We start from the raw sequence: 12,900 nt of genomic DNA on the forward strand, positions 1-12,900 counted from the left end.
TTTTCCTTGTTTAGATTTAGATTATATAATCAATTTTAATCATTTTCAACAAAATAAATAAATAAATTTTATAAATTTAAATTCATCTATTATCAACTTTAGCTATTATTCCACAAATCTAAATCAGTTAATCAAAACACAATTACATAGTTCTTTCCACCTCCACCCCCTCTTCAAGAAAATCCACCATATTGCACTTGCAAACCACAATTTTTCAGAATCAATTTTACAGAACAATTCGAAAATAATGGTAGGAATTGAATTTGAAATTGGATTGTGAGTAATCCAATGTTCACTCCTGGAAAATAAATTACACACACACACACATATTATTTTAACAATATTTTCGAAAATTTCAGCAGCTATCTCCATTAAAATTAAATAATGTGAATCATCATGGTGTAGCACACATGTGTTGAGTAAAAATTCTCAACACTCGGCACTCGGAAATTCTATATAAAGAATAGAGCAATCAAGATTTCTACACAGATGTTTGATCTCAACAACAAAAGTACACATCATGACACAACCTCAAGCTCAGTTTGCTGTTATCAACTAAAGTCCTTCCTCAAACAGAAGATGGTGTGAATTTAACATAAAAAGGACTTAAAATCAGCTATCAAAGATGCATACATCTATATGCATCATTTTTTGGCCGGCACGCTGTGATGCGTTGAGAGTTCTGTACGCCTGTTTCGAAGACCACCTGTCAAAAGTTTTGAATGTTCAAACAGATAATGAATTAAAGTAAAACTTAACTCTACGCCAGAAAATGACTTTACTAGTCAGAATAAACATGATGAGTCCATTTGTATAGAATATCGAGGCTAAAGAAGTGAAGTTGATGGAGTCATGGTGCATGCGGCCCAGGAATTTGGTCCGGCTAGTGGAACGTATAGAAGAATATTTTTGAAGTTCGTACAATAACTTTTGATGGTACAGGTTCCTCCCAAATATGTCCCTCCTCGTTGAACAAACAATGGCTAGAAGGGGGGAATCAGAATCAGGATAGAATACACATGCGGTAAACAATTATTTTTAGAAGTAACTAACACCACCCATCACCACAATTACTGAATTGGCGGGTCTGAACAGTGAAACAGATAACAAGAAAACCAGAATAATCAGAGTCCCAAAAAAGCGACCGAGTTTCGATGATTTTTTAATACAGAACTTCAAAGAGATCAATCAAATATAAAATACAATAGTCAAATTGTGGATGGAAGTCGAAATGCAGACAGGCAAAGTGGGATTTTGAATGTTGGTTCAATTTTTATAGAAACAACTCTGCAACCCAATAAAAATAAAAAATTAGTTTAGGTTATGAGCAGTTGTGGAAGTAAAATCTTCGAACTCATGATAAAAACACAGTCATGAGAACTTAGGTTTACCGTATCCATAATTTTTATGGAGTCATTTAGAGTTTTAAGACTTATTATAATTGATGTATATTATACAGGACAACAGCCATAACAATTTTTCCTATCAATTTATCCTTTTTCAGCACAACCAGGTTCAACTAACATCTTATCACATTCTTTTATTTACTACTTCAGATTACATTTGTACAAAACTTCATACACATAAAACTTGTTGATTTACCTTGTCCTGAAATCAGGTGAATGCGAGATCGTGGTCCATCAAACATCCAGCTATCTTCGTCCAGGGACTTAACCTCTTTATTGAGCTTTCCCATTAAATCAGACTTCAGAACTGCCAAAAAAAAAAAAAGCAACTCTTTCACTTCTTTTGAGTTATCATGCCATATCTTTTAAAAAAGGCATTTAGATAAACCAATTTTTGGTTCATTGTCTATTGATGTGTTAATTTTTCGCCAAAATACCCCTTTTTCTGGTAATGATATGGGACATGAAATCTATACCATATTACCATCTTTTCCCTCCCTCTAGTAATGTTATGACTTATCAAATCTGAATTAGTATTCTAATCTTGTGATTTATTTTTATTTCATAACATACTCCTTGATTTATGATGATACAAAACACAAAATTAGAAATTTTAAAACAATAATTTGTTATCCACATACTAAATTATGCACACTTCACACGTCCGCAATTCCTCTAACACCAAAGATTTAGTAGCAGGACAAAAAAATTCGAAATTCCTAATGGTTTTCCGCCATCATAAAACTAAAAAATATGCATTGACATAGGCAAAGCGTTGTAATGCCAGAGCAGCTATTCATAGTTGAAGCAACACATATTTCATACGAATTATCTCACTAGACTCACATGCCAAGGTCTACAGTAAGCATTAGCCCAGCAGCTCTTCAATCTGTCTAATGAAACAAATTATTTATTTCTTGGATATAATCACTATGCCACAAAATGTTATTGATAGCCCAAACAATCACAAAAAACAAGAGGTTGTTTACATAAAAAAAAAAGTATGAAAATTTTAAAAAAATTCCTTGGCATTTAAAGGTTATAACTTGAAACGTTTCCAAATGTTTCCATATTGCTTCCAATACATTTCCGAGGATTAAATACTCGAAATTTGCTTTTTCTTTTCATTTTGATCCATTGTCACAGCCATGTTTTGAAGTTTCCAGCTAAAAAAATAAGAATTAAATTCTCTATCTTTGTAATAAAGAACATAAAAAACGAAGTAACAAACAAAATAAAGTACTACAACCGAGAAAACGAAAAATATACAGCTAAAAATGGTACCAGAACCATTCAGTTAAAAAATGGTAGAAGAAGAATAGGGATAGAGACCTTGAAGAGCTTCATCCTTGCGATCCTGAATCGAAATCAGATCCGCAGGAAAGTGAAAGTCTTCTCCCAACCCCACCCCAACAGACGAAGATGATAACGTCATCGCTGCCGCTGACCTCGCCGGAGATGACGTCACCGAACTCCCACTGCTCATTTTGATCCCACCACTCTCTAACACTCCTGGCCTTCTTTTTATTCGAAAATCGAAATCATGGATATTTTTAAATGTTATTATTATAAATAAAAGTTTCGATTTTTTGACCAATTATAATAAAATTCTGGTTCTGAAATTCGAAAATATTTAGAGATTTTTGTAAAACATAAATTTTCATAATCACTGCTGTTAAACGAAATGACGTGTCTTTGGCTAAAATAGTTTTTTTTTTACTAGATATATCGATAATTATTGGCATCTTTCCAAATATTGAACTGATTTCTTTTGTCACAAAAGTAAAAGCAATTTGGTTTTCAAAAAAAAATATATAAAAAATAAAAACAATTTGGAGACGAAGAAGGCATAACCCGAGAATTTAAACTTACATGATTATCACCTTCTCATGTTTACAAAAGAATTTAGTGAATTTTTCATCCTCGGTTAACAAATTCAATTCATTAAGAACAAATTTTAATTCAATAAAAACAAAGCTATATGCACTATTTATTTATGATTCTATTTTTACGATTTTAATTATTTATATTATCAAATTTTAATTTTAATCTAATATATTTATTTTTCGAAAATTTTAATTTATATATTTATATTGTCAAATTTCAATTTTAATATATTATTTTTTTCGATTTTTTTATAATTATAGTTTTTTTTAAAGAAAGTGTCATGAAGTGTGAAATATCAAATATCACGTCAACTACGGAAAACTAAAATGGTTAAAAATGGAAAAAAATTTATTGAAAATAAAATTAATAACATAAAAAAAAAACCATTTTTCAGGATGAAAAACCCACGTTTCGAAAACCTGTACATGAATAGCAACACCACCATGAAATCGATACATAAATGAAAGAATTTACAAGATAAAACAAGCCAAGCGAAAATCAATTTCCGATTCAACCATTTAACTTTTGTTACATAGGACGGGGCTCAAGAACCGATACACTGGAATTGCCACTTATGACTTGAAAATTTGTGTCAACCACAAACACCAACAGACGATTGATTACTCGTGCACTTGCGCTATCTTTCTTAATTCTGCCCACATAATCAGTGTGGACAAACCCTCATATTAGGCAGCGAGTACTACAATCACTATGAGAAGCACAATGCCAAAAATCACGAGCAACAAGCAAGTCTGCAAAAACAACAAAAAATTAAATACAAATTATAACCTGTCATTCATCAATTTTCTGCTTCTCATAAGACAATTATATATGATCCTGATAACATTCGTTTGACTTGGAGCAAAATTAACTGTGATAATGCTGACGTTGCACTGCCTTTCGTCAGAAAATCTAATCCAACATTTGTCTTTTAGTTTCACATCAATAGCAAAAGTAATTGCAAATTTGCAATCATAAAGTTTGTCATCCCCATAGACAAAGCTTGATACTTCTACAAACAGATTAAAGTTTTTCAATACCCCAAAAGGATTAAAGAAAAACTGAAATCACGCGAAATTTTGATTAATGTTTTGAAAATTATATTAAGTTTCAGTAAAATTCAAATTAAGTATCTGAATTATGGTAAAAACAAAAGAAACAAACCAGTGAAATACAATTTCATATTTCAGTGGCAACAGAAGAAACAAATAGTTTCCAACAGATTATAATTTAAAAATTATACCCCAATTTTTCTTACTATTGCAAGAAAAAATAAAAGCAATAGTGTTGGATGCAACATAGAATGCGCACAGAATTTCAGTCCAAGCTTGTTGAACTCACCAAAGATGAATTTGACCTCTGGGTATTGGTTGCTTTGACAAGTTGGGATTTTCCCTGAGCGGTTGCAGCATGAGAACCCTCAACGTTGGAGCCAATATCATCTAAGGATGTATAACAGATTTCTAAGTTAAATTTCTTCAATAGAATGTGTAGTCTTAATAATATCTAACACTGCGTAAGCCCTTACCAATCATAACTCCTTGCTCATGAACAAGCACGGCAAGGTCCTTGAAAATCTCATTTACTTCACCAATTTGTTGTTGTATTTCTTGTATACCCTGTTCCCTTTCCTCTATGATGGCCTCGTTGAATGCAATCTCATTGTCCAGCAGTAAAATCTCTTGCCTGTAGCAATTTGGAAATTAAGTATGCCAGTTTACAATGTACAAAATTATGCACTACATTTTTTAAAAACAAGTTTCCCAAAAATGAGAAATTTTCTTGTTGATTGCATCGCACTATGGGCATCACAAGATGCACATAAATACAAAGGGGAACCATTCCTGGCACATGAAGGCATCACTAAAGCCAAAGAAACAGAAGCATATACCTTTTAGATTCAACAAGTAGAGCTCGCTGCTCTGGACTCTTATCTGAACTTACGTCAATTTCACTAGCCGTATAGCTGCAGAAGATAAAAGTTTCAACACACAAGTCATGGCTGAACCACATAAAATGACAAATAACAGCATATAAATGATTCCTCGGAAAAAGAAAAGGCCTAATAATCACTAAGATCTTAAATAAGCATCCAACTTGGCTAACTGATAGTAGCACATACAGTTAATGCTTATTAACCTGAGCTAGTAACTTCACCATAGCGCATTATGTCCCTCTATCATTAATTACCTAGAAGGAAGCACTGCATGGCTGACAAAAGGAGTATACGCAGTCTCCCTCTCAGCAGCAAGCCGTTGTGCCTTCTGAAATTCTTTTAATACAGCTTGAAAATCTTTAGCAAGTTTTGCATCTGTAATTTTCTTGCTGGCCTGCAGAAAACATGATGCAATTGTTATCACCCTAACAGAGAGTGTGGGTTAAGCAATGGTGCAGCAAACTAGGTTGTCCGGAAAATTTATAAAAATATGATAACAAATTGCAAAACAAGATTTATACAGCGAGAGAATTTAAGCCATGAAAAATACTCCGGAGGGTATGATACTAGGATATAATCGAGAATACTGATTTAGATCAAAATGAATTATACAACTAGACATATTTGGCCTCGAATTAAAATCAATGTATCTTCCCCTTACAATTAATTGGCATTCAACCAGACCATTTGTCGACTACAAAAGTATTATGCCATGGTAAATTTGAATTTTAACTTACAATTAGCACGTCTGCTTTTAATAGTTCATTACTTGTTAGACACTTTTGACTTATCTCTTTGCCCATAATATTTGTCGATGATTTTAAAAAGATGATTCGAGTATAACTAATCACATCCTGAGGAAAAGATTCAGGGTAATGGGCTCACAGATGAGATGACTTCGAATGTTGACGTTTATCAGTTCATACACTGTGAACAACTGGACAATTAGATAATTAGTCAGTTCATTTGGCACTTTTTGAATTGATAAAGGAACACCCAAAAGTTCTCGTAATCCGATCATGACAGAAGTCAAGCTGGAGGAAACAGAGAGAAATGAACTTTGACAAAAGCACAAAAACAGCAAAGCAAGAAAGAAAACTTACACTGACTTCCACGCGATGGTCATTTTCACTTGCTAGCTTAAGTTTATCTGAAGTATCCTTCACTAAGTGACCTATATGTAGGCGGGTTTTATGCCTGCAGTTGAGCAAAACAAGTATGAAACTCCAGTTACTACATGTCAAAGCAAAATAGGTACGCTACATTTAGAATTAACAAAACAACAGAAAACCACCGATACATTCAAGAGTATTCCGTTTGAGCAAACATGTCTACGCTGAGTTCATTAATAAAGCAATAGTATGCTTGTAAACGAAACTGAGCAACTTTGAATATCGTTGCTGACAACAATTAACTACTGTTTATAATCACGTCATCTGCCTATCAGCTAAACATGCCGCCAATGTTTTCAAAATCCTGATTTAAACATCAGAATTTGAATTATTCGAAAACGAGGACAATACGTTAAAAAAATCCCGAAAAAAAGTCCACCTAATGATTCAAAATAAACACAACAATTTGATAAGAAATTTATTCGACAAAAAAAACTAACAGCTTCTCACGGAGCTCGGGCGTGTCCTTGGCTGTACCGAGGGTGTTGACGAGGCGTTGGAAGGTCGAGACGGCGGTGTTGATCTGAAATATTCCAGAAGCAACGGCCTGCGTCGGATCCTGCTTCCCATTCACGAGACCCCTCCTCGTCGACCCCAATCCCCTACCCGATTCAAGATCCTGAAAACTCATCCCTCCCCAACTTTTTTCTTCCGGAAACCCTAAAATCAAAACCGACAAACCGAATAATTGAGGAGAGGGGAGGGGAAGAGTACAGAATCGAAACAGGGAAAATGAATCCCGACTTCGATACAAACCGATGAATTGAAGGAAAGTGGATCGAAAATCAAGGGGGATTGACGATGGAGAGAAAAGGATCGATTTTGGCTTTCTTTTTTAAATTATTATGTCATTTTTGTTGAAAGAACTCAAAATTTAAACATAATAAAGAGAAAAACAGCATGATGTGATATGAGTTGGCTTTGGAACGCTCTACTCTCATTTAGTGGACACCTTTACCCGACCGGCCGGTCCAGTCGTCAAAAAAGCCCACGTCACATGCATAATTTCAAATATATATTTCATTATTAAATAAAATTTGTATTTGAATACCGAGATGATAAATTTTAAATAAATTAATTTTATTTGGATGATTTTCAAATTAATTACATAAATAATTAAAATAAATTTCAAATACATCCAAAACAAGTGTCATTTGAAATTTTTCGTTAAATCAAATTCGTTCATTCAAATATCGTATTGCATATAGATTGAAAGAAAATATTTGAAATAATTCGATTTTTAGCTTAGATCCATTAAATTGATTGAACAGATAACTAGTTGACAATTTATTATTCATTGCCAACCAGTTTATCCAAACAAACAAATATTTGAATTTATTAACCTTGATTTTTTCTCGAGTAGATTTTTTGTGAGACGGTCTCACGTATATTTATCTGTGAGACGGGCCAACCCTACCGATATTCACAATAAAAAATAATACTCTTACCATAAAAAGTAGTATTTTTTCATGGATGATCCAAATAAAAGATACATATTACAAAATATAATTCGTGAGACCGTTTCTCACAAATTTTTGTTTTTTTTTCTCGTGATACACAAACTGTTTTATCGCTCCAAAGATGGCCCCAAATTCTGTAACTTTTCGAAAAGCGTGCCTTTTTTTCCCAAAAAACGTTATGATACTTTACAATCATGCCATAATACTATGCAATTAAATCAAAATACATCATATATTATATAATTTTTTAGTTATTTTCCCGTATAATTTTGAGTATCACGTGCATAAGTGAGACCATCTCACACACACATATATCCGTAAAATAAAACAACTAGATTCATACTTGTAATTAAAAGTAATACTTTTGATATAAAATTAATATTTTTTCATGGGTCGGATCGTAGATTCATATAACAAAATTGTAGGGGTGTCAAAATACGACACGACTCGTCAACCCGACACGACCCAACACGAAAAAAATCAGGTTCGGGTTGGGGTTTTTCGGGTTCGGGTTGGGTGGATTCGGGTTAGTGCCATGTTAGGCGGGTTTCGGGTTGGGTCGCGGGTTGACCCGCGAACTTTTTTTTTTTGAAAATATTACCTATATTTTTATATATTGTATGTTTGAACAAAATTTATTGTATATTTATATGATAAATTTTCATAATTTAATATTTATTTTGCATATTTTTATTTTTTTAACAATTTTTTATTTGATTTAGTAAATATACTTTTAATTTTCTACGATTAAACTTTCAAATTTAAATCGGAAATTTTGTTATTATGTGTTAAATTAAAATATTATTATTATTTTTTATTTTTTTGAATATTTTTCATTAATTTTTTTAAAAAAATTTAAAAAAAATAAATAAAATTCGGGTTACGCGGGTTAGACGGGTTGAATCGGGTTATACGGGTTCGTGTTTGGGTTGGGGGTTTTCGGGTTGCTTCGGGTTCGGGTTGGAAAAAAATTCGCGGGTTGACCCAAAACCCGACCCAACCCACCCGATTGACACCCCTACAAAATTGAACCGTGAGATGGTTTCATAAGAATTTTTATATTATTTTTTTAGTACATTAATTGAATATCATAGTGATTTAACCAGGAAAAAATCAGCATCATCTACATAGATAAATTCCATGTAACTATATGTACATTCGATCATTATTAAAAATGTTGTATTTTGAGATCCAGTAATTCTACATTTCAACTCAATTTTTTTGGATATTCATATTATAGTATATAAATGAAGTATATGAGATATTTCTAAAATTCAAATATCGTTCATTGACATGAGATATTTTTAAATAAGATAAAAATTATTTTACATGTGAATTTTGTGACATGAATCTCTTACCCAATTCTAATTATGCAAAATTATTTTGGAAATCTATATAAAATGTTTTGTTTTATTTAACTTCAATAAAAAATTAAAAATTTAATTTATTAAAATAAAAGCAAACATCGCCAAAATTTCCACGAATATTTTGTGGACGGAAAGTGAAAGCGACGCTATAGCATAAATATATTTCGTTATTTTTTAAAATTTATAATTAAAAAAAATGTTTGTCAAATTTTTATTTTTTTTTTAAAAATGTCGAAGCCGAGGAAACTGCCGATATAAACCGTCAACGCTTGATTCAATACTGTGTTCCATTTTTTTCCCCTCAGTTCAGAATCTTGGAAAGACTCCTCTCATGTCGGTGAGTGATGTATTCGTCTCAAGCTTCTTTTTTTTTTTTTATCGGGTCCTCAATTTTTTTTAAAAAAATGGGATGTTTATTTTTGTGCTTGTGAATGACTCGAGTTTCTGTTGTTATTCTTGTTGATGTTTTGTTGTTTTTGGCTTTCTATTGGATAGGTGTTGAATCTGATGAAATATTTGATATGTATTGGTTTTCGTGAATTGCTAATTTCTTTTCTGCTTCGGGTTTAGATGAATTTTTTAGCGTTGTAGCTTATTTTCCGTTGCTGGATTTATCAAATTCGATTCTTTTAATGTTTTGAATTGAATAGACATAGTTAATCACGCTCATGGACTTGTGAACACAATCCAGAAATTCACGTGGGAGGAAGGTAAGCATTTCAAAATTTGGGAGATGCTTTCACCTGGGATGGGATTGGATCATCATGATAAGCAGTGGTAGGCAACAGCAGTTTTCTTGATGTAATTTATATAAAAATGTAATCTTTGCCCTTGAACCGCACCCATTTTTGGGAAAAAAAATTCAGGTGTACTTAGATATTGTACATGAGAATTTTCCTGGTGCCTTCATTTTTGAAAAATTATTCCTTCCACGACTATCAGAATGTCTGTTCTTAGTTGCATGTTTTAATTTCTGTGATGCAATTGCAGTGATGGTTATGTAGGTTTGTTATCAAGTTTTTTACTCTGTGATTGAGATTCAGATCCGATGACTTGTTAGCGGAGATTGAGAATATCGTCTATGTGGGTTTCAAAGTTTCTAAACATTTTCGGCCAAATTATTTGATTGGATAACGACTCTGTCAAATGCTATGCTTGTTTCCGCTTGTTCCCTTTTGACTGATTTGAATTCATGAATCAGACTTTAGAGCTTTGTATTATGCATTTAATTTGGAGATATGAACCTTGTCCTTTTGCATGCATATAAACCAATGTTTGTGTTCAGCATAAGATTTGGAGAAAAGAATAGATAGTTTTACCATGACATCTTTTATGCTAAACTTGAATTGATGATACACTGAAAGAAGAACCCTCTTAGTGATGAAACCTTGTCCTTTTGCATGCATATAAACCAAGATCTGCTTTTGGTAAATCTATGTGGGAACATACAGTGTCGTGTGTGGTGTGGATGTCGGTGCGGAGTGCTGTTCTCGTGTATAAGTATTCCCTTTTCGATGAATCATACATTTCTGAAAATTTTATAAACTTGACAGTGTTTACTTAATTTTTATGCAATAGATAACAACTGTCAAGGTCTGCAATCTCTCTCTGGGAGCATATGAACGCGATGTCAAAGAGTTCTTTTCTTTCTCTGGCGATATCCAATATGTTGAAATGCGAAGGTTTGCTCTCATGTTTAATGTGTCCTGTTCTCTTCTCTCTATATAAACCATACCTGTTTTCTAATATCGGCGATGATCAATTTTCTTTGTTGCTTGTTCAGTGATACAGAGCGATCACAAATTGCTTTTGTGACCTTTAAAGATGCACAGGGAGCAGAGACAGCAGTTCTTCTTTCGGTGATTTCTCTGAGTCTTTTCTGTTTTTTCCTTTTGGTTCATTCTTCAACCTATTCTAAATATGGGAAGTAATTTGGGCTATTGCCCATTTTCAATCTTGTTCATGTTTCATGGTTGGTCATTCTTGTCCAGTCCTGATTTAGAAACAAATACTGGACTGTTTGCTTATAGTTTCAAGCAGAAGCTATCTTTCTGGTAAAATTTTAGTAGAACGAAGGTTCATGATTTTTTAGGATATATGTGCAATACTGATAGTTTCTTCGATCAGATTTGTGTTTAGTTGTGAACTTCTCATTCTCATTGGCCAGATTAGATTTACTCCGGGTAAATTTTACTTCATATCTTAATTACTTTCTCCTTGAGCTTCGTCGTATAGTATGATGTTCACTTAATATCACAATGTTTTTTAAGGGCCATCACGGCCTCTGGTTTTATTTTTATGTAGTGCAATTTTCATTGTGATTTTCCACCATTTCATAGTGGATTTCTCCCAAGGAAAATGTTAAAATCAAAGTTTAATTATAGGAAACGGACGAGTCTTCTTCATCTCCATGGTTTTTTGGAAACCAATATTCTTCTTCCCCAGTTTTGTTGTGTATGGCAATCAGAAATCTTATCTGGCTGATTTTTTCAACTTACACTCAGGGGGCTACAATCGTTGATATGACTGTTACAGTTACTCTGGATCCAGATTACACGCTTCCTCCGTCTGCTTCTGCACCACCGCTGGTGATAATTTTTTGACATAGTTTATGTTTTACACTCGAGGGTCTTCTTACTTGATGTTGCTGCAACTGTACAGTCATCTGATAAGAAAACTGAAGGTGGTCCCGAATCTGCTTTGCGAAAGGCTGAGGATGTTGTAAGCAGCATGCTTGCAAAGGGTTATAACTTAGGCAAAGAGTCTGTTAACCAAGCGAAGGCATTTGATGAGAAGCATCAACTGACTTCTGCAGCCAGTGCTAAAGTTGCTTCATTTGATAAAATGATCGGACTGTCTGAGAAGATAAGTATTGGTACTTCAATTGTTAACGATAAAGTTCGAGAAGTAGATGAGAAACTCCAAGTTTCTGAGAAAGCAAAATCTGCATTCACCGCTGCTGAGCAAACAGTTAGCAGTGCTGGATCTGCCATTATGAAGAACAGATACGTACTTACTGGTGCTACATGGGTAACAGGTGCTTTTAACAGAGTCACTAAAGCAGCAGGGGAAGCAGGCCGAATGACTAAGGAGAAAGTGGGAAATGCTGAAGATGAACAAAGAAGAAACATGGCGGATGACTTTACTCAAGTTCATTCACCTGAATTGCGTAAAGTCTCTGATTCTGGAGAGCAACAGCCTTCCAAACCTGCTCCAGCCCAAGGTTTAATCCTCTAATATGGTGCTTCGGTATGTCGGCGATTTCTTGTTACTGTGTTCACCATACCCCGTGTATTTTATTAGCTGTTATGATAGTGACGTTTGACAATTTTAGTGAAAGCATTTAATCTTAAAAATGTGTTATATTACACGGGAATTTTTTAGTGAAAGCATTGGGCCATGGGACACACACATACTCCTCCAATCTTTGGACAGTTATGCTCCCATTATACAATCCTCTTTTTTCTTTTTCTTTTTCTTTTTCGATGCCTTTTTTTTAATTAATACATTATCATTATCTAAGTTTTAAAAAATGTACAGTTATTTTTAAATCGATTAAATGAGAAAAGAATTAGAAATTTGTTTGTAAATTTTAATTTTTCAATTATTTTGTAATTGTACGCAGAAACAGCAAATCAATTATCTGGGGCAAATAGAGTAATATTAATAATT

General features: G+C 33.3%; 3 protein-coding genes across 5 annotated transcripts; 1 reads left to right on the plus strand and 2 right to left on the minus strand.

The window, feature by feature from the left end:
* Positions 1–457: 457 nt before the first annotated feature.
* Positions 458–2,959, minus strand: LOC140989640 (protein SAMBA). The gene is made up of 3 exons (XM_073458943.1): positions 2,739–2,959; positions 1,603–1,713; positions 458–706 (listed from the first exon to the last, which is right to left on the minus strand). The coding sequence occupies exons 1-3, from the start codon at positions 2,890–2,892 to the stop codon at positions 645–647; spliced, it is 327 nt and encodes a 108-aa protein (XP_073315044.1). The 5' UTR covers positions 2,893–2,959; the 3' UTR covers positions 458–644.
* Positions 2,960–3,715: 756 nt separating this feature from the next.
* On the minus strand, positions 3,716–7,264 carry LOC140990665 (syntaxin-22-like). The gene is made up of 7 exons (XM_073460485.1): positions 6,842–7,264; positions 6,333–6,426; positions 5,484–5,623; positions 5,185–5,259; positions 4,822–4,979; positions 4,635–4,735; positions 3,716–4,045 (listed from the first exon to the last, which is right to left on the minus strand). Exons 1-7 carry the CDS (start codon positions 7,030–7,032, stop codon positions 3,980–3,982), a joined length of 825 nt encoding a protein of 274 aa, XP_073316586.1. The 5' UTR covers positions 7,033–7,264; the 3' UTR covers positions 3,716–3,979.
* A 2,173-nt stretch (positions 7,265–9,437) lies between these two features.
* Positions 9,438–12,636, plus strand: LOC140990646 (binding partner of ACD11 1-like). 3 transcript variants are annotated; one of them, XM_073460439.1, is made up of 5 exons: positions 9,438–9,565; positions 10,807–10,910; positions 11,012–11,087; positions 11,733–11,816; positions 11,890–12,634. In XM_073460439.1, exons 1-5 carry the CDS (start codon positions 9,560–9,562, stop codon positions 12,463–12,465), a joined length of 846 nt encoding a protein of 281 aa, XP_073316540.1. In that variant the 5' UTR covers positions 9,438–9,559; the 3' UTR covers positions 12,466–12,634. The 3 variants fall into 3 exon arrangements, with proteins under 3 accessions (XP_073316540.1, XP_073316538.1, XP_073316541.1); XM_073460437.1 differs by having other exon boundaries at positions 9,498–9,574; positions 11,890–12,636; XM_073460440.1 differs by lacking the exon at positions 9,438–9,565 and adding an exon at positions 9,639–10,005 and having other exon boundaries at positions 11,890–12,635.
* Positions 12,637–12,900: the final 264 nt, after the last annotated feature.

The sequence above is a fragment of the Primulina huaijiensis genome, chromosome 12 (assembly GCF_012295235.1).
Source record: "Primulina huaijiensis isolate GDHJ02 chromosome 12, ASM1229523v2, whole genome shotgun sequence".
NCBI classification, from domain to species: Eukaryota; Viridiplantae; Streptophyta; class Magnoliopsida; order Lamiales; family Gesneriaceae; genus Primulina; species Primulina huaijiensis.

Excerpts from the sequence above, each read along its gene's own strand:
- LOC140989640 (XM_073458943.1), bottom strand. The coding sequence starts at position 2,892 with ATGAGCAGTGGGAGTTCGGTGACGTCATCTCCGGCGAGGTCAGCGGCA. Across the intron at positions 1,714-2,738 it reads CAAGGATGAAGCTCTTCAAG|TTCTGAAGTCTGATTTAATG; the intron begins GTCTCTATCCCT and ends TTTTTTTGGCAG. Across the intron at positions 707-1,602 it reads TCACCTGATTTCAGGACAAG|GTGGTCTTCGAAACAGGCGT; the intron begins GTAAATCAACAA and ends AACTTTTGACAG.
- LOC140990665 (XM_073460485.1), bottom strand. The coding sequence starts at position 7,032 with ATGAGTTTTCAGGATCTTGAATCGGGTAGGGGATTGGGGTCGACGAGG. Across the intron at positions 4,980-5,184 it reads CTACTTGTTGAATCTAAAAG|GCAAGAGATTTTACTGCTGG; the intron begins GTATATGCTTCT and ends AAATTGCTACAG. Across the intron at positions 4,046-4,634 it reads AGAGGTCAAATTCATCTTTG|ACTTGCTTGTTGCTCGTGAT; the intron begins GTGAGTTCAACA and ends TTGTTTTTGCAG.
- LOC140990646 (XM_073460437.1), top strand. Across the intron at positions 11,088-11,732 it reads AGACAGCAGTTCTTCTTTCG|GGGGCTACAATCGTTGATAT; the intron begins GTGATTTCTCTG and ends ACTTACACTCAG. Across the intron at positions 11,817-11,889 it reads CTGCTTCTGCACCACCGCTG|TCATCTGATAAGAAAACTGA; the intron begins GTGATAATTTTT and ends GCAACTGTACAG.